The 19,111-nt window shown below is 41.7% G+C and overlaps 1 protein-coding gene across 4 annotated transcripts in view; it reads right to left on the bottom strand.

Annotated features, from left to right (window-relative positions):
• arhgap42b (Rho GTPase activating protein 42b) overlaps nucleotides 1–19,111 on the bottom strand; it is a 67,890-nt gene that overhangs the window by 10,296 nt on the left and 38,483 nt on the right. For 2 of the 4 annotated variants that reach the window (XM_008289499.1, XM_008289498.1), the window contains exons 4-11: nucleotides 13,616–13,687; nucleotides 5,293–5,394; nucleotides 4,980–5,090; nucleotides 3,523–3,627; nucleotides 2,594–2,723; nucleotides 2,075–2,175; nucleotides 1,442–1,551; nucleotides 779–835 (exon numbers count right to left, since the gene is read on the bottom strand). In XM_008289499.1, coding sequence (XP_008287721.1) covers nucleotides 779–835; nucleotides 1,442–1,551; nucleotides 2,075–2,175; nucleotides 2,594–2,723; nucleotides 3,523–3,627; nucleotides 4,980–5,090; nucleotides 5,293–5,394; nucleotides 13,616–13,687 — 788 coding nt within the window. The remainder of the gene's footprint in view (nucleotides 1–778; nucleotides 836–1,441; nucleotides 1,552–2,074; nucleotides 2,176–2,593; nucleotides 2,724–3,522; nucleotides 3,628–4,979; nucleotides 5,091–5,292; nucleotides 5,395–13,615; nucleotides 13,688–19,111) is intronic. The other 2 variants (XM_008289501.1, XM_008289500.1) reach the window with 1 other exon arrangement.

Here is a 19,111-nt window from a genome sequence, read left to right on the forward strand (position 1 = left end):
TTCAAAAAAAAAATGAGGTCCTGAGATGGTTGGCCTGATTATGGCTGGGCTATAGGTGCAACAGCATGTTTATTATAATGAGGATGAATGGATGAGTTTGAAGCTGACTGGAGCTTGGCCCACATTGTCCTTGTGGTTGGAACACGCACCTTGGGGCATCACACTTTATGATAAATGAGTTGTCCTGCAAATAAACTGCAGTTATTGTCCGTGCTCAGCAACACTTACCGAGGGTGAGCAGTGCTGGGCCTGCTGCTGCTGCTGCTGCTGCTGCAGTGCAACGCTAACACACAGTGATGAGCTAACTCTACTTTGAAGAGGTGCACATCATAATAATGAGCTCATATCAAGCGTCCATGATGCATCGCTTGACCAATTCAGCCAGTGTTAATCAGCTGACAGCCACTTAAAGGTGCCTGATCTTTGGCCAGTCCCTGATCCTTCTCCCCCCAGTGAAACATTATATAGAAATAAATTATGAATGTTCCCGCAAAGCTAGAAAAAACACTTTTCAAGAGAGGCGGAAAAATGATCAATTGAGTTCAATTCCATAAATCAGTGTGTTACGTAAGTGAGTGCAGCAGACAAGTAGAAAAAAAAATTCAAGAGTGTGTCCTGTAGCCCATATTGACCAAGTGATGCCTGATTTTGTGAAGTGGTAAGAAGGCAACAGCGTTTCATTAGGTTTGGATTTGAGACTGAGTGAATGATACGATTAGCAGCACACATGCAGCACATGCAACTGCTCTGAGAGGGCAGCACTGGTCAGTTCACATACCGGACTTTACAGAAAAACTGAAGTGGTCTGAAAAGAGTTCCACGATAGATGTCATTTCTACATTGACATGAACACAGAGAAAAGATGGAATGGGTTCAAAAAAATAAGGATAAATATCGATGTTGCAGACAAACAGCAAACAAGGCCTTGAGAGGGAGAGGGGGCTTGAGGAACATGCAGGACACAAACACAGCTGAGGACATCTAATGATGGTAAACTGAGTCTTTGAAGATGTTAATCAAACCTGAACAGCTCTTGCATGTTCAGAAGTTGTGTACTTGAGGGGCATTCTGGGTTAATTTCCAGGAACAGTTGGGTTCAACAGGACACAAAATGCATGAGAACAAGACGTGCAGTTTGTCATTCCTAAAATAAGTTAGTTGTAATTTTCAATTGCAAAAACCCTCACATATGCAACTAATAACATGGCAACTATTATTAACTATTTTCTCACAAGCCAGAAGCAAATTGTGCAACACATTAGGATCAGATAATCAAATCACTCTGACTTGTTGGTATTGAATTAGGTTGAGTTCAATGGGTTTTCTTTCTTTCAAACATGTCGACTGAACTACAAGTGGAAGTTAAAGGAATGAACATCACATTTTTTGTATGTTTCAGAGCCATGAAAGTGCAATATTGTTGGAAATTTGCATCACAGACCTCTCCACCACTTCGATATCAAAGCAGAAACGCTTGTCGATGGAGTCCGTTTTCCTCCGAATGCAGGACTTGAGCTTGAACATCTCCGGCTGATTCGGGACTACGCCGTTCTAAAAAAAATAAACACAAGTAATTTTTAATAAATAAAAAAAAACCAGAAACACTTGTTCGGGGTTGCAAATGTAAATACAAGTCTGGAATCATCTAATTAGTGAATGCCAACACTTGGAGGATGCTGATCAGTTTGCTGTTGCGATGAGTCATCATCTGATCTACAAGAAGTCTCATTAAGTTATTTTTAAGCGTAAATTCTTCAGAAAAACTCGTACAAAACAAGACACGACGACGCCGTTAAAGGTTATTTTCATTCCTTGAGCTCCCCCCTTTCTTGTTATTTGCGGGATCTGTTATCTTTGAACAAGTTTGGCGTCCTTTGAGTTAACAACGCTTTCGTGTTCTGTGCCCATTTTTCGGTTCTGTGACTTTGAGTCTTTCCCTTTTATTCCCTGTGAGGTGAGACGTTCTGCTGGGCCTCAAGCAGGCTCTTTGTCTCACCCACGCAAATTACACCCGCTCAGTCTTTCCCCTTAGTTTGCATGTGCAACTAAACAAAACCAAACTAAACTCAGCTACCTGTTTCCCGGATGATTTATTCTCAGTGTTACTCATGCTGAAGGTCTTGTTGCCTTTGTCATATGTGCAGTAGTGACGTATCCAAGTGCATCCGAGAGGACCTGGGAGAGAGAAAAAAAAAACGAGGAAGAAAATAGTTGAGCCAAAATTATTTTTCTTTGAATTACAGGCTTCTGGAAAGACTTCTGAAAATCAATTTGCAATTTAAGTGTGATAAATCAAAAGTTGTTTATTGCAGCTGATAAAAATCTACCATTTTTGGTCTCTCTCCCCCTCCCCTCCCCTCTCCCCTCCCCTCCCTCCTCCTCTACCCCCACACAATCCCTGTTTGAGAGCACATCAAAGTGAATCTGTAAACAGGATGAATTATGAGCTCTGTGCGAGAGGATCTTTTCTGCAGAGGCATGAGAGAGAATTCAAGACATGTTTATGGTGATGAATGTAAAACCATGCACTTATAAGTGAAGGCGGGTTGGGAGGGGGGCCCTGAAGGCTTGTAGCCCAGCGAGGAAGACTCACGTTTCTCCTGGACGTACAGGAAGCCTTCCATCGTCCACTGGCCGGGGGGTTTATAGTCCTGATCTGCAGACCTTATCCTCTTCATCAGCTTCTCCACTTCCTGCTTGGTGCTCACAAAGTTGTTTCGTGTCTATGTGGGGGGGGAAAGAAATAGCAGGATTATGTTATCAAGCCTTTAACAAATGAACTTTGTTCTACTGGCATTTTTTCTCATCTTTAAAAAAAATGACCCTACTTGCCTGCAACAACAAATAAAGGAAAAATGTCCAACAATTGACAAATGTTTCATATTTGTGCAGCTGCATGCGAACACCCGAGGAAAAGAATAACTGACATTTGCAAGCCGTTGGGAAATACAAATCTATTTCGAAAAGAAAATTTTTATTACTGTATTAGAGACAAAAAATGTAGTCGAGGTGATCTAAAATTAGAGCAAAGACTCGGATGTTAATCTTCTTTTTTTTGGGGGAGTCATAAAGGTCAACGCGGAGCTGTTTCATAGAGTGCTGAGACAGCCTCACCTTCTCCAGTTCCTATTAGAGCTCGCTGCATCCCGCGACATGCAGCGAGGGTTACGGAGGTAAAATTGTCAGGGCAGTGGCGCTGACATTTTGGGTCAGAGAGAAATTTGGACCCTCAGGCTGCAAATGGTGAGGTCATAGCGATGGAAGCAGGGGGCACGGCAGCAGCTGCAGGTTTACTCCCGACTCTAGGTCTTTTTTGACACACTACCATTAAATGGCCCGCAGTAACTGCCTGCAATGCAACACTGAAAATATCGATCCTGTGTGCCGCGAAGAATTCCATTTAATCACGCAGCCATCCATTTGTGAAAACTCTTGCTTGTTATATCAGGGTATGATAAGCTGCAGAATCTGATTACGTGGCTGGTTGCCTTTGTATACAACCCCTGAGGTGTTGAGACTTACGTTCTGTAGGTTGAACTGGAGCTGTTGTTTGTACGGCTCAAATTCATGAGCCAGCTCATATCCTTCATGGTAGAATGTAAACAAACCCTGAAGAAAGGCCAGGAGCTGGAGAGGGACAATATGCAATGTGATTCATGGAGTTATTAAACATTATAGAGCTTGATTACCAATTCACAAGACGGAGCGCTCTTTCGAAGGTATATTGTAAAAACAGCCATCCGTTATGAGCACAATAATCACTGCTATAATCACACTGATTAGAATTGCGTATCCATAAAACATAAGGATTTTTTAGGCATGCGTTGAATTATTACACTGTCATCTAAAAGCAACATTATTCAGTTTAATTCTGTGCCATCACTCACTCTGTCAAAGGAACCGTCATTTCACATTTGAAGTAAAACTCTAATTACGATGTCAGCTGAAACAAATTGAGCTGTCACTAGTTAGCGTATTTGTTCAAATTAAACACTTTCACAATGATGCACTGAACACTGCACATAAGAGATAGTCTCCCCCGCCCCCCTAAAAAAAAATCTAAAGTTTCAGAAAGCTGTGGCTCTTTATGGCTGACAGATATTGATCTTATTTTCTGTATAACACGCAAACATCCTTGACCATTGTGGAGAAAAAAGCATCAGGAGTATTGTTGGGAGGAAAAACTGATCCCATCTCTAGTATGGAAGATCCCGCAAACATAGAGCTGCTCTCAGCCAAATCCTCAGACACAACCACTGATTTGATTTCTAGGATGAGGCTTGGTATATCAAATGTTCAAGGATGAACCATCTTATCTGTGCCCAGATTCATCACAGGCAAGGTTGAGCCTTGTCATTTTTTTTCCCCCCAGCACTACCTGGGGCCTGGAGATTTACATTTCTGGCCTGGGCTGTGGGTACGTTGCCAGTGGATGTAAACAAATACGAGGGGGGCTTTTTTAAAAACAGACACTTTGCTCCCATCTCACGTTCGCAGACTTTCAACACCTACAGAATTTATTGCTTCCTGATAACGTCTGCGCTAAACATGTTAGAATTGACTTTACATATCTGGAATGTCGGCGCTTTTATAGAGCCTTTGATTTGCACTTGCACTTTCTCTTGTTTTGTTTGACAACAAATACTTCATCTAATTTTACCCACCAGCTAAATGGATCGACTACATTACAGAGAATTTGTGATGAAGATGACAAATGTGTGAAATGCACAAGTGCAGATATACAGTGTTTGTACCTTGGAGAGATGTATAATTGCGGCTGCCTTCACTCAAGGGAGGCATAACAGACATTTAAAAAGCCACTTCTGGTAGTCGTAAGTACAAAGATCTGATATTGTTTTGACTATATGCCACTTAAACTAATCTTTTATCTAAATATACAGCAAAAAAAGAAGCCACATTTATTAGTGCAACTTCAATATGCATTCAGGACAACCTGAAATATGCAAAACTCCTCTTACCGGTTCGACAAACTCAAATTTCTTCTTTTCTTGCACTTCTTGTATTTTGAAAACGTACTCGAGAGACGCATCGTAAAAGAGTTGCCTCTCCTTATCAATCTGCGTGTCGGCCTGAGAACGAGCAAACAAAGCGGGGTTAGTGCCGCGACAAAGACCGAGGTCAGACCTGTGTGGACAGAGGGTTCACGCTTACATCACCGCATGGAAACGCTGTGTGCTTAAGGAGCAGAGAATAGAGCACAAACAATAGTTTTAGGGGACGCTCAGCTGACCATAAAACTGCATTTTTCAAAGAAATGTGTTGTGGTCTTACCTCCTGTAGATATGCCTCCTTCTTTTTGGATGACAAGTTGAGGTGTCTCTCTAGCGTGGAGTAATATTTCTCCGTTTCCTTATCGAACTTCTTCTTCCCGTCCTTAAAAAAAAGACCCACAAGAAATTTAAAGGGGCTTAAACATTACCAGAAATGGGTTACCTATTCCTGATCTGGGGGGTATGTGATTGCATTGCCACTAGGTGGAGGTCTAGCTACACTTTCACATGCCACATGTCATTTAAAATTCCTGTCAATAGATTATTACAGGTCATAAAGGCGGCATATGACATGTGTAATGACGAGCAGACAATGCCGGCATGACTGTGCATTATCAATGGGGCTTCTGAGAAATCTGCGCTGTAATTCTCGCGCCGGCCCAGCTGGGGACATAAGTTCACAGCAAAATACATAACACTGTAAATCACCAATAGCATAATGCATTTGGCAGCGTCACAGACAGGACCGGCTGGATGCTGTTTGCATTTTCCCCCTCCTTGTTATGCGCCGCTATCCACCTGGAGAGACAAGTCAAGCTCGATAGTCTCGAGTCCCAGGAGTGGAGACGGGGTGTTCCTGAAGACGTTGAGGGAAGGCACAGGAAATGGGCTTTTCATGCCAGATGCCCATCTATACAGCATATGGACTAAGAGATTGAACATTTCGCACCAAAAAAACGATGCAATTTGCAAGGCCTTAATCAAACTCTGTCCAAGCAGAGAGAACCTGTCTGTGTCAGGGCGTTGGAGTGTCTCATCTGCAAGTCTGACCTCTAAACCAAGCTGTGCCTACTTAATGCCCATCTCGCTACGCAAACATTCATAAAGGAGCTAGAGGACAGACAGAATATGGGGCGGGGGGTTGGGGTGGGGAAAGTGTGAGGAAATGGCCACTGTAACCAGATCCTGCTTGTTTGTTTTCATTCCCATGGCCCTGAAATTTAGCAAGTCTAATCTACTAGCTACTGATATGACCTAGAACGCCGTTCTGCTTCAGCAGCCCCCACAGCAGTTAAACAGAATGGAGGAATTCACCAGCAGACGCGGTAACGCTCCTACATAACTATTACAAGTACAGCAGAGAAATCAATAGATAATTTCATGTAGTAGCATCTTATTTCCATCTTTCTTGTCATGTCTGGCCCAGAAATGATCTTTTCTGGAGTGGGAGTGAGAGAAAAAAAGAAAAAAAAAATCAATTGCGTATATGCCCTCCTTTCTAAAACAAAGAAAAAATAAACAGGTGGATAGCAAAATAAACAAATGATTAAAAAAATGATCTCATACTGACAGGAAATAAATTTCCCTTTAGGATTGCTTTATTACGGAACAAAAGGGGAGCTGACTGTCTGCTCCGCCATTGTCGGTGCTGTTGACGTGACATTATTTTGTGAGCATGCATACAGCTGAAGCCCTGGGGAAAATACTAACACACATACATGCACACACACTGCCCAGAAACACACACACACACACACACACACACAGGGGATCACATTAAATTAAGAGCTTTAGGTTTAGCTGAGCCTCATAGTCACAGCAGGACATCTCCCAGCACTGCTGACCAGTGTGAGCATGCCAGAAAAGTCCTCACTGAAAACAAAAAAACACAAACTCCTCTGTACGCCTGGACTAACTCTTTCACACTTACAAAGAGCAGGCAGTGACTCAGAGCTGCAGTGAATCTGTGAGGCAGAGCCAACCTGATTAAGTCACCCAAAGTGCACTGCTTTGTTTTGATCCAAGCAGGACGTGTATAAACTGGTGCTGTGGTAATGATACCCTTGCAGAACACCAGGTGTTTGCTGGTTTGTCCATGTGTTTGGTGCATCACCCTCCCCACCACCACCACCACCACCACCTCCACCCCCCTGGATATGTTTGTGCAATCAGAGTGGAATATGAGCGATTTAAATTGCAAAGACTCTGGTTGAGAAGGTGGTTGCAGTGGCAGACGACAAGGCTTTGAAGCCCAACACGTGGGGGACAGAAGACGTCGGTGTGGATGGATCTACCCCCGAAGCACACGAGAGGGTGGGAGTTTCTGACACAAACTAATGCCAGTGCCGGAGAGTAATCAGCTATCTGGGGATGGATAAAGTCGAAGCACTTCCCAACAGTCTGTGGTGCACAAAACACACATGAACCTATCACTTGGGAGATTTCCTCATCTGATTGCTTTGTTGGCCCTCATGAATAAATCAGACGCAGGAAGAGAATATTCTGATGCAGATTGCTCTGTAGTGGAATTCCTAACTGGTGTAGTCTCATGTTGCTGTTAAGAGCGCTTTGATGGCAGCTGTAGAACGGGCAACTTTGCTAATTGCTAATATAATGTTGCGGGGAGGGGGAAACGATGAGGAAAACACAGCAGGCGGCCCCTGCTTCTGGTCATCAGGTGTTGTGCTGCCGCTTCCCAAAAGATGCTGAGAACAGACACGAAGACTGCGGGAGGAATATTTGGACGCTGGCTGTACATCGCCATTTTTGACACTGGCCCTAACAAGCCTCAGGGCCATCATTTCTGAGCCTCTCATCACCATGGTAACAGATGTAAGTGGCAAGGGAGGTCGGATGTGTCTGCGTGTGTGTGTGTGTGTGTGTGTATATAGTGGAAAGAGCCCCAGATATCACACGCTGTTACACCACGCTCCCTCATTTCTGTCCAACATCCTGGAATAATACAAACATCGACGGCTAGCCAGGCATCGCATGTAACATATTTCGCCACACATTCATCTTAAATGGATTCTCCGAGCAGTGACATGAAAGGGATGACTCTGCAACCTATTACTATGAGCTCATTAGAGACAGCTAATTGGAGCAGGGGTCCAGAATGGCGATTAAATAGCAATAGCTGGGTTATTTTGATGCTCCACCACACATGAGCTAGTCTCGGTTCCACGGGGGGAGACAGAGAGAACACAAGGCTTCAGATCGAGTTCAGTTACTTTGCTGCAAAGCCAAAAAAAAAAAAAATGTCTCCCTCCTTACCTGGAATCCCACTTCCTAAGGAGACATCACAGGGAAAGAAAGAAGTTGGCCAATTAACAAGAAATAATTACAAACATCTGCTCGTGAGGAGCTCAAAAACAAACACACAGACCTCTAAAATAGACCATGTTTAGCATGCGTGGCGTACCGCAAAGCTTTAAAAATAACATTTATCAGTGCTTTAACTTCCCGCGACATGTATTAAATCTAAAGTAATTCAATTAAAGTACAACATATAGTATGTTGTTTGCTGATAAACGCAGATATTTCCTTTGTATCTGATCTCAGACGAACTGTCAGGGTGTAAGTAACGCTGCCAGGAGGGGGAAAAAAAACCCGGTATCTTCATGAAATCAATGTTCAAAAACCTCTTTATTATTACGGGGTGAAAAAGTCTCTTAACAAGCTCCACTTCAATATGGATCTATACTGTGCCCTATAGGGATTCCTTAGGCTTCTCTCCCTGTCAAGATCAACCAAAACCTCTCTCTCACCTTGCAACCCAGAGATAATAAGTGGTAAAAAAAAAAACAACAACTTGAATCATCTGGAAGTTTGGACCTCCTTGTGAAGATGACACATTTGATGATTATTTGTTTTGAACCGTGTCATAGGTCAGTGGTGCTCATGACTAAGTCCGTGACTAAACGGTTCTCTCAGACCTCCCTGGTCGGGTTTGAGGTAACGGGAAGATATTTCACATTTGCATCGAAGCTATCCAACTAATTCACCCGGATTTTATATTAAGTGTCAGTTCAGAGTTCGTTTAGTTTCCATTTTAATATTTGCTGCGTCCAACTTTAAAAGGTTAAAGATTACATCACGGAGTGAACTTTAATAAATAGCCAGCTGTGAGTTTATTTACAAAGACAGTTTTCACAACAATTCAACTTCATTAAAACCCAAAGGAATTGAGGACAATCCAAAAAGGTTCATTACCGAGAGGGTCTGACAGGAAGCTCAGGCAATCTGTCCTGGGTTCAGTGTCACTTTCAGCTCCGGAGAGGAGTGAATATATTAGGAGGAAATATAAAAAGACTACAAGCCATCATGTCAGTTCATCCTTCAAAATTATCCCGTGAAGTCATTGTGCAGAAGATAATATGGGTTAGATGAAGGATAAAAACCGAAACCCTTGAATTCTCAGGTTAAGAAGTTCCATGAATACAGAAATAGCACAATGGGGAGATTAGTTACCCATAAGAACCAATCATCACTTTCAGAGATTAGGTGAAAATATGAACAGCAGACATTGTGAAATGAGAAAACTTTTCTGCTCGCTATTTAACTTACTGTTTATTATTTATTTAAAACTAATACATACTAAAAATAACACATAATACATCCGATTTACTATTCTTTCAGCTCCTTGCACCGCGTTTAATTCTACCCTGGATGATGTCACCGTTTGCGTGTAATGGAATTTAATATATATTGCTTTTGCAAGACGACAAGAAGCTGATGTATTTACAGTGGATGGCTGCTGCCTTCAAACAGGTAAAGACCGACCTCTCAAGGTCTACTTTGACTGCCTCGTGAAATTCTGATGATCAGGGGGAAAAAGTAATTACTTTTTGAAAGATTGTTTTAATGGTGTTTCTGGTTTATTGGGTAGGGCACAGTGGAAAGTGATGGGACAGATATGAGAAGAACGAAAAGATATGTATTCAATCTGCATCACATTATTTACGCATTTTGTTGGTTTTGCACCACAAAGTTCGGGGCTGATTACATTTTTCTTGACTTATTGCGGTGTGCGTTTTTTTTTTTTTGATGAATCCCTAATATATCAACTGACAATCCGGAGAGTTTGTTATGCAACGCTCCAGCTTCGATCATGTGGTCGACTGTTTTGAGTCTGGGACAACTGTGATCGCAGCCTATAATCCGTAAACACTTACTAGTTAGGAGCTCAAACAATTAGCTGACAAAAAAACTTAGTTTGACATCATTTGTGGTATTTTCAGGACCCGTTTGCATTTAAAGTCTTCCTTCACTCAAAAATCTATTTTGGTGCTTTTCTTTAACGGTAGAACGAGCCTGTACAGAATGATGTATGTTCAGAGTTGACACTAAAAGGTTGCTTTCAGATTCTTCTTGCCACAGTGGAAAGCTTGCATGTGCTTATTTAAAATCTGAGTTTAAGGTTTGCGCCTGCGGGCAGGATTTGTACATCACAATTAGTCTGGAAGCCACTCCTGCAGCAATGGGCGACTTATACTTACTTGTCATATGGAAACCAGACGTCTACATCCTACATCGACATTACTCTTTCAGGAGACATCTTGTTTCGAAGAGTTATGAAACGGAAAGTATTTGCATGTTTAAAGATTATGGATTTTTCCAATGGAGTTATATATGTCATGCTAACATTTCTTAGAGTAATGGAGCTCTTTCTAATCAAATCAGACACAAATTATTGCTCAAAGCAGAGTATTTTATACATCTTCAGAAGGGCCTGGAAGAGATCCTAATCATCCCCAAGAATTGTGTAAAACGACAACACGATGGGATTAAATTATCGCAATTTGGTTTCTCTGGAAATTAAAAAGATCACCCGAGATTGCTAGTATTTTTTTTTTAAACTCAGTTCACGAGAGACGGATACACGAAACGGCTATTCGGTACTTAACCGAGGTCTACTGGCTGATCGTAACATCCCAAGGTTAATGAAAGTATAAAAATAAACTGCTCATATCTGTATGATTGAAAATGTTTTAGCGAAGGCCACAGCTGGCAAGCGCGTCCCCGAACCACTTTAATTGATCCCTTTACTCCACGGCGTCTTGTCAAGTATATTTTGGGATTTCATAGCATGGATGAAAATGTCATGTCTGCCTTTGGAGACCGTAACTAGCCGAGCAGCATTTTGATGTCTGAACTCCCTTTGTGCGACAGTGCAAATTATCATTGGCCATCTGACTCCCATCTGGGCCTGTTTGCACTAATTCTTCACACTCAGCCAGTGTGGGACCCCTACGGTGCCCCTAATGTTGAAGAAGACCCGAGTAGGGAATATAATGGTGTCAAAATTTCAGACAGGAAGAATGCCACCCACCAGTCAGACACCCCCTGGTGCTTTCTTGAAAAAAAGTGTCCCTGGGGTCTGTTTAAATTTCAAGGCCTTAAAAAAAAACAACCAACAAACACACATGCACACAAATACTGTAGCTGAAGCTTTAGGCAGTTTAACTCAAATGATTCTCAGATTGCATAAAAGACACATGCAACAGCAGGTCTGAGGTATCAGTGTGATAGAGTATCAGTTCGCCAATTAGTGCATGAACACTAACCATGACGGACAGCTGGCTGTGTTGACACAGTGACAGAAACCAGCGCGAGTAAACTGAAACCAGGACAACTTTTTTTTTTTTAAATTCCTTATTTCGGTTCTGAAAGCTTTGTTATTTTCCTGGGAAGTCATCAACTTTCAGCACACAGAAAAACATATCTGAAACTGAATGAAAAAAAAAAAAATGGAAATGTAACAATTTCAGGTCCACATGCCAGGTTGGCAGCCAGCACATATGGTGTTCCAGTGAAAACACATGATTGTTTGGGTTCTCAAAGGCTTTCTCGATGCGTATTTGCTGTAAACTGTGCAAAGTTTGAGGGGGTTTTATTCCAAAACATTTGGTTCAGCCTTGTGTGAAGCAGACTGTGCCTAATATGTCCTATAGTGCTGCAGTCAATCTGCCGGTGCGTCATGGCCGTGGAAGTGTTGTGCTTGTTCCTAGGGAGCCGATACACTGGTACGTAACCTCAGCGGGATTACTCGCAGTATTCCCATATAAGGCAAGAGCTCCCGGTTTGTCCATCTGATGTTCTCAGACATGAAGCGCAGTAACTGGAAGGGTCAGACAGCCTGCAGATCTCTCCAGATTCTCGGAACAGTGGAAAGTTGCTCAGCCACTCGTGATGTCTGCCTTTTATCTCTCTCTAGTTGGGCTAATGTTTTGCGGGGGATAGGCCGTAGGAGGAGAGAGCCATTAGGAGGAAGTGGTCGGAGGGAATAAGTGGTAGTGGGAGTGACGGGGGCTGTGGCTTTTAAGAAACTGTTTTATAAACATAGACAGTCAGTGCAATAACACGGAGCACTATGATGGGTTGGAGTGAGAGAAAGAAATGCCAGCAAAATGTGCCATTTCATTATGGCAGATACATGTGATGGCTGAGCATGAAGCGGCGACTGTTATTTAGTCTGGCCACAAAAAGAAGAGTGACTGATGTTGGTGCCTCGGTGCTAAGAGGAGGAACGGTTCCTATTTAAAATCGCAGGTTGACTCAAGCAGACACAGATGAAGTGCAGTTTTTACAGACCGGTAGCTGCAAAGCCATGTAAAATTAAAACAGGAGAAGAGTCCGACTTTGAAGCGAGGATGTCACAGGGTTCAGGGCTGTGCAAAGATGTGCAAATGATGCATAGTCCAGTGCAGAGTTAGCAGTGGATTCAAGATACTCGGTGGGAGATCTGTGCAAAGGCTTCAGCTCTACCAGCTTGTTCATGTGTGATCTCACCGAGGGAATGACCACAAACAAGCTGCTGCACTTTCATTTTATGCCTTTGCGTTGGCCAGGAATAAAAGCATGGCTTGTAGCAACAAACCCACACTGTTCTTTGCAGTCAACTCCAGCCTCAACAGCATGTCCACTGTGGAACTAGGATGCCTTCGAGCAACACTCTGCACAAGCCCTACTGATATCAATCCTTTATATCCAATAAGTTAGGCAGGACTGAATTACACATAACAGGATCACGGTAATCTGATTACAAAAATGGCAAAGGCAATATATAAGATACTGTAACTTTACAGTAATTGGATTCTAAATGCATTTTCCTAGTCCGCGCTGCTTGATCCTGCAGAAGAAAGAACTACTTAAGATTGTAAAGTTGCACATGCTCAAATGATGACGCTACTTCCATAGAAAGTACATGAATTCAAATGCAGTGTGAAAATATTATTGTATATTGTATTAATTAATATGGTTTAAATCTGCAAAATACAGTTGGCTGTTTTTAACTTAAGCATAATGCATCAAAGATAATTATTTAGTTGAATAAGGAACCTTTTAACAACCTTAAAGAACTAGAAAGCCTTAATCTCTTTTAATTGCATAATTGAAAACTCACATCTTTGTTTATACCCCCTACTACTCAGATTGACTAGGAGCGGGTCACTTCTCTCGGCAGTGTCACGTTTTGCTTTTAATTAATGATTTACATACTGTAGGGGAGATGAAGGAGGTGAGAAGAACAGACAACAGTGTCACATCACATGAAATATCCTCCGCGGCTCGGCTGCTAATTGCGCATGTAGGTGGTCTCTTACCTTCGCAGCACCGATTTGCTCCTTCCGAAATTTTTCCAAGGGAGTAATCAAAACATCATCTGCATTCTGAATCTGAAACAAACATTGAAGAAAGCAGAGAGACAGACAGATGTCAGCCTGAGGAGGATGTGACCCGACTCATTGTAACCTTCTGAATGACTCAAAGCGACTGTTGGAAGGCAAAATATCACAAAAAACCTCATCTAGAAGTCATTCAGTTTTATTACAATGCAATTGCTCTATAAATGTGTCACACAGGAAATTATGACTGAGAATCATCCAGCTCAAGTAAAAATACAGATGCACTGAGTCCAAATACATGTGGATGATAGAGCAATCACATTCATTAATATCTCTTAAACCAGTGACAATGAACAATGTGCTACTGTGAAGGACCAAAATGAGTACAGCAGAGATATGAGATAGAGCACTCAACAATGGCCCTGCTAGGCACAAGAAAATGGAGCCTTTTTATGTGAGCTGTGAAGCACCAGCATTGTCAGACCTCGCTGAAATATGACACAGCACAGCAGATGAGGGAGCTTTACAAGTGCAGCCTGCGATGCATTTAAATTTTTGAGGTATGTCTCTACATATTGGTGACCTCTCCCGTGTCATGACCGGAGTAAAAGGTCCTTCCAGGAGCCTCTCCCTTTTTTTTTATTCCAGACAGAAACTGATAAGGTGAGATATATTGTGACAATTACACTCCACGCTCAATCCTGGTGGATGAGCAGTTCGGAAAGGTGCCATTAAGGTGCCGCTGAATTTCCTGCGGATGGGCTTTTGCCCGCCGAGATCAGATGACATCAGATTGGTGGAGCCGCTCCGCGGGAGGCGCTGTCACGAATGACATGGCTCTTAGGTTGATTTAAGGTGTTATTCCGTGTGGTGAGTGTATGTGATAAACCAAAGGCTGAGCTCTATAATACATCTATGATACCAGCACTAATTTAGCGGCGTCGGCTCAGATGGACTATCAGCTCTGCGGCTACAGTCCCCTTGAACACGTGCGCACCTTCTCGGGATGGAGTTTTTGTTTTGAACCATTAATCACGGCGCATTTTCATTGTCCAAAAATAACCCTGTCAGCTCCATCAGCCAACCAGAATGAGAGACTTCAAAGGGAAGCTACAATCTCTCTGAGCCTGCATTGTTTTCCTTCTCCTTTTATATGCAGCGATGCGGGATGTCGTAAGCTTGTAAGTGTAAATCTGGGGCTTTGTTGCAGTAATGTAATTTAATTACACGGTGATATCTACAGCCCTTCAGATATAGAAAAAGATCCTTCAAACTCAAAACCAATAGAACTCAGATAAGGATGGAAGCACTATATCACAATTCCAAATATTTGCTAATACTACAATCATTTGTTCATACATAATGTACACCAACAAGCCAAAACAATATAATCCCAAATGAACGAATGATAATCTTGCAGCATTGGCCACAGTCATGGTGTCTGATATATTGGACGTGAAGTGAACAGAGTAAACACGTTGGATGCAGTGGAAATGGGCAGACTGGTGCAGAATATCTCAGAAATGGCAGCGAGGGACAAACTGGGGACATTTTGGGGGTATTTGGGGGGATGTGCTGGAACAAGTCTGATATGTAGCAGCTTCAGCTCGACACTTACAGGACTTAAAGGCTCTGCTGCTAATGTCTTGGTGCCAGATACCACGGGGCACCTTCAGACTCTATTGTTCAGCACGTTGGAGCTTGTCGTTTTTCTTGCCGGGGACAAACCTCGTATGTTTTGGGGATTATTGCTGCTGTGCGGCAGAACAGAATCAAACAGTCGATCAAACATCTAAAGCGCATGAAACTTTATGCACAGTACCGTCGATAGCAATTTACTCCAGTGATGAGTCACTGGCAGGTGCGATGTGGCGTAACACGCGTTTATGCATCGTCAAAGCATCGTTTGAACAGAAAGTGTACGTGGCATGGACACAGCAGTACATGTTAGTTCAATTTTGATCGTTTTTAGACTTAAAATGTGTACAAAAAACGAATTAATTACAATCAACAGTTAGAATTTAAGGAAGGAAATCATGCTCAGTTTAATATTGAGAATATTTATTCATCCAGTAGGAATATAAAATATTTGTTGAGTTGAAATGCAACAACTGCTTGTTCTGTTTTCTAGCACAGTAAATGCAGAAATGCACTGACTGACCGCTATTGCATTGAACATTTTTGGATTTTTCAACGTTACTATGCACTTTTCATGTATTTATTTTTTACAACGATCTTAAAAGAATTGAGTGGAACAAATATCTGTAGACTCTCCTTCCTTCCCTTTCATGTGTTATCACTAAACTCTCACACTATGATCATCACATTTAATTTTTGCTTAATTTACCTGTGAATATCTAAAAGATGCTAAAAAAAACAAAAAACACCCATAAACTGTTTTTACACATCTAACAATTAACGGAGGAATATTATCTTTACCCTTCACTTATAATTAGTCGAAATGCACGCGCAAATTGCTTCACACATGACATTACCACTCCCAACTTGTCCATTAGTGAATGGGGTTTACAAGCATAAGGAAGAGAGCACTTCTGTAAGATAAATTAAGGCAATTTGGTGAGAAGTGACACTCCACTAGAAGCATGGAGGACATTTGATGGTCATCAAATCCAGCTATTATAATCCTCCAGTCATATCGAAGTCATTGTGTTATCTACTGTGTCAACAGCAAGAATTACTACTCTGCCGGTGTGATAATGTCATTTCCTCCGTCTTATCTCCCATGCTTTCAGTTTAATTGAGCTGCTAGTATTACTGTGCTTTAAATGTAGATTTCAAATACCATTAGCTTCTCTTTTTTTTTTTTTTTTCATTTTCAGCTAAATGGACAGGACAATTAAATATCGGGCACTCTAAGCCTTTGAGACTATATTCAAATATTTAGAAATGAATGTTTTTTTGGATTTCTATACACTCAGTGGTTGATTTGATTTATTTCTGAAAGCTACCGGTAACCTGAAACCTACTAGATGTAAGCATGCTCAGAACTACACTTTGGAACGAGAAGAAAACATAATCAGTGTTCATTTCAAAAAATAATTAACAGTGGAGTGCTGCTAATGAGGGTTAGCGCACATTACCGCACATTCAAGGCGACACAAAACGCAGACAAAAGAGCAATCACGATTTAAGATGTTCAAGATTTCTGCTCCGTTTTGAATATTAATTTCAAACGGGCTGATTCAGATATTTATACTTGAAGGAGGCCAACTTATTTAAGACTCAATGGATTACTTTCAAACTGGCATTGTGCCGAATGCCCTCAGCAACAGCCTCTCTCAACAGGATTAAATCCATATGAGCGAGCACAGTGTGATGCTTGAAAGGATGCAATAGCGCTAAGCAATTTCATTACCAGATAGGGGGAGGAATGTCAATGCGCTGTATTTCCCTTGCTCTTGCTTTTTACCAGTCCAAATATCAAGCGGATCAAAAGTGTTACTCCGAGGTTAATTTGCAGAGACAGATCAGAACGCCACAAAGGCCACATCAGATTGAATAGTGCAAAGTGTACCAATTGAAATTTGCCCTTGTCAAAAAATACGGTTAGCTGAAATGTGAATATCTACTCTAAATAGTTTGGATACACATTTAATCGCCTCTGCACCTTTTTTTTTTTTTCTCTCCACAGCATTTCCAACACGTATGGTATATTATGTGCGGCCATTTCTGTTGCATAGGAATAAATAACAGCTCGCCCAGGTGAGCTCCGGGGAATATTTTGGATGAAAACCAGCCGGTTCATTAAGCAAGTACAGTATTTATACAGAATTGTGTGTTACAGACCTATTGGAATGGCTTTCAGTGCACATACCGCGAGCTGTATATGTCACATTCATTCCTGGCGATGTGTTTGTGTAGTTTTGTTCGTATACGGTTTATAATCACCATTGCATGTAACTGTGAATTGCTCCGTGACAGTACGTTAGTCTATAACTGCGCAGTAAATAATTTTTAGAGGCTTTTTGCCCGTTCTGTTTTGACAGTGTCCTCACAATAAAAAGCCAACTTAATACACCTAAAGCCCCGCTTTTTTTTTTTTTTTTTTCCACTGCAAATCAACTGAATCTGAATGCACACACATATCAGTCTCGACGTTTTTGTTTTTTTTTGCTGGTTGAAGAGGCGTCGTAAAAGCCCGCTCGGTCGGCGCGCTGCACTATCATTCAAATGAAAAAGCATATTTTTGTTTGTTGTTTAGCAGTTTCACCCTCACATACACCATCGAAGCAAACGTGGCTCCAGGCAGAGAGGAGAGTTCTGGAAGGGGGAAAAAAAATAAAAAAAAAGGCAACTGGGCTTTGACAAGTAGGTGTTTTATCATTCTGTGCTTGCCAGTTAAAATCTGCAAAGTGTGACAATTTAGCAAAACCTTCTGACAGAAACAGGTCAGAAATGTACTGACATTTTAACATCTGCACAGAAAATATGCAAAAAAAATGTCTAATTGTATTTACACGAGGCACATCTCCTATGATTTCAGGATATGCATCCAGTTTAGTGCGAACATATTTATGATGTGATTAATAGCAGCAACCATATCGCCAAGCAGGCTTTGGGCCAGTATCGATTTGCTTTAGCGTCGGTTTGGTACAAGAAGACCGAGCAGACGAAACTGAAGAGATGGGGAGTCAAAAGGTGACAAAACGCCAACACTGGATGTCAGAAGAGATAAATCTAGAATTTCTTAAAATATAAGTTTGACAAACTGTTGACCTCAAGTTAGAAAATGCATAGCCAAGTTTACATCTATCCATCTCCACAAAGGCTGCCTTTCCTACCTTGAGACCAAATCATCTTAAGATGATAAACAATATTAAATTAACTAATCACGCTGACAGTGGCTTTATTTATTCTTGGAAGTGATTACATTTTCCCATCACCTAAGTTCAGCGCTCATGTGTGAAAGATCTACTGAAGCCTGCGAGGCTGAAACGATCTGAATGTACAATCGTGTCAGTTTAAGTGTAAAAATCCAGCAGTGAGACGTCAACAAGTGCGGTTGAGGAATGTTAATAAGTGCCACCGGTACAGCCAGAGTGGGATAATACGGGGAGTGTTTTCCTTATGTGAAAAAAAAAAAGCCGGTGCGAGTGCCAGACATCTGCACTTCTTTGTCTCGAGTCGTATTACAGCTAGTAATAGCCGGCAGCGGCGAATAAAAATATCAGCAACACTCAGACCAATAACCACAGTGACAGCGGCGGCAACCGAAAGGAATTAGCCTAACTCATTAAAGTAGGTGTAAGTAAAGCCCCCCCCAAACCTAATTAATGTGTTAAACGCATAATAAACATTATTGCCCTCATCATCAAGGCAGAATAAAACCTCCTATTTCATGCTGAAGGTGTGATATGACCTTTATTGAAAGAGGGAGTGCGGTAGCTATGTGTTCCTGTCACTTCTGTCGGCAGATTCTTTTACAGGCGAGTTGTGTGTGTCTGTGTTGTGTGT

This window comes from Stegastes partitus, unplaced genomic scaffold (genome assembly GCF_000690725.1).
Source record: "Stegastes partitus isolate 25-593 unplaced genomic scaffold, Stegastes_partitus-1.0.2 Scaffold619, whole genome shotgun sequence".
Taxonomy (NCBI): Eukaryota; Metazoa; Chordata; class Actinopteri; family Pomacentridae; genus Stegastes; species Stegastes partitus.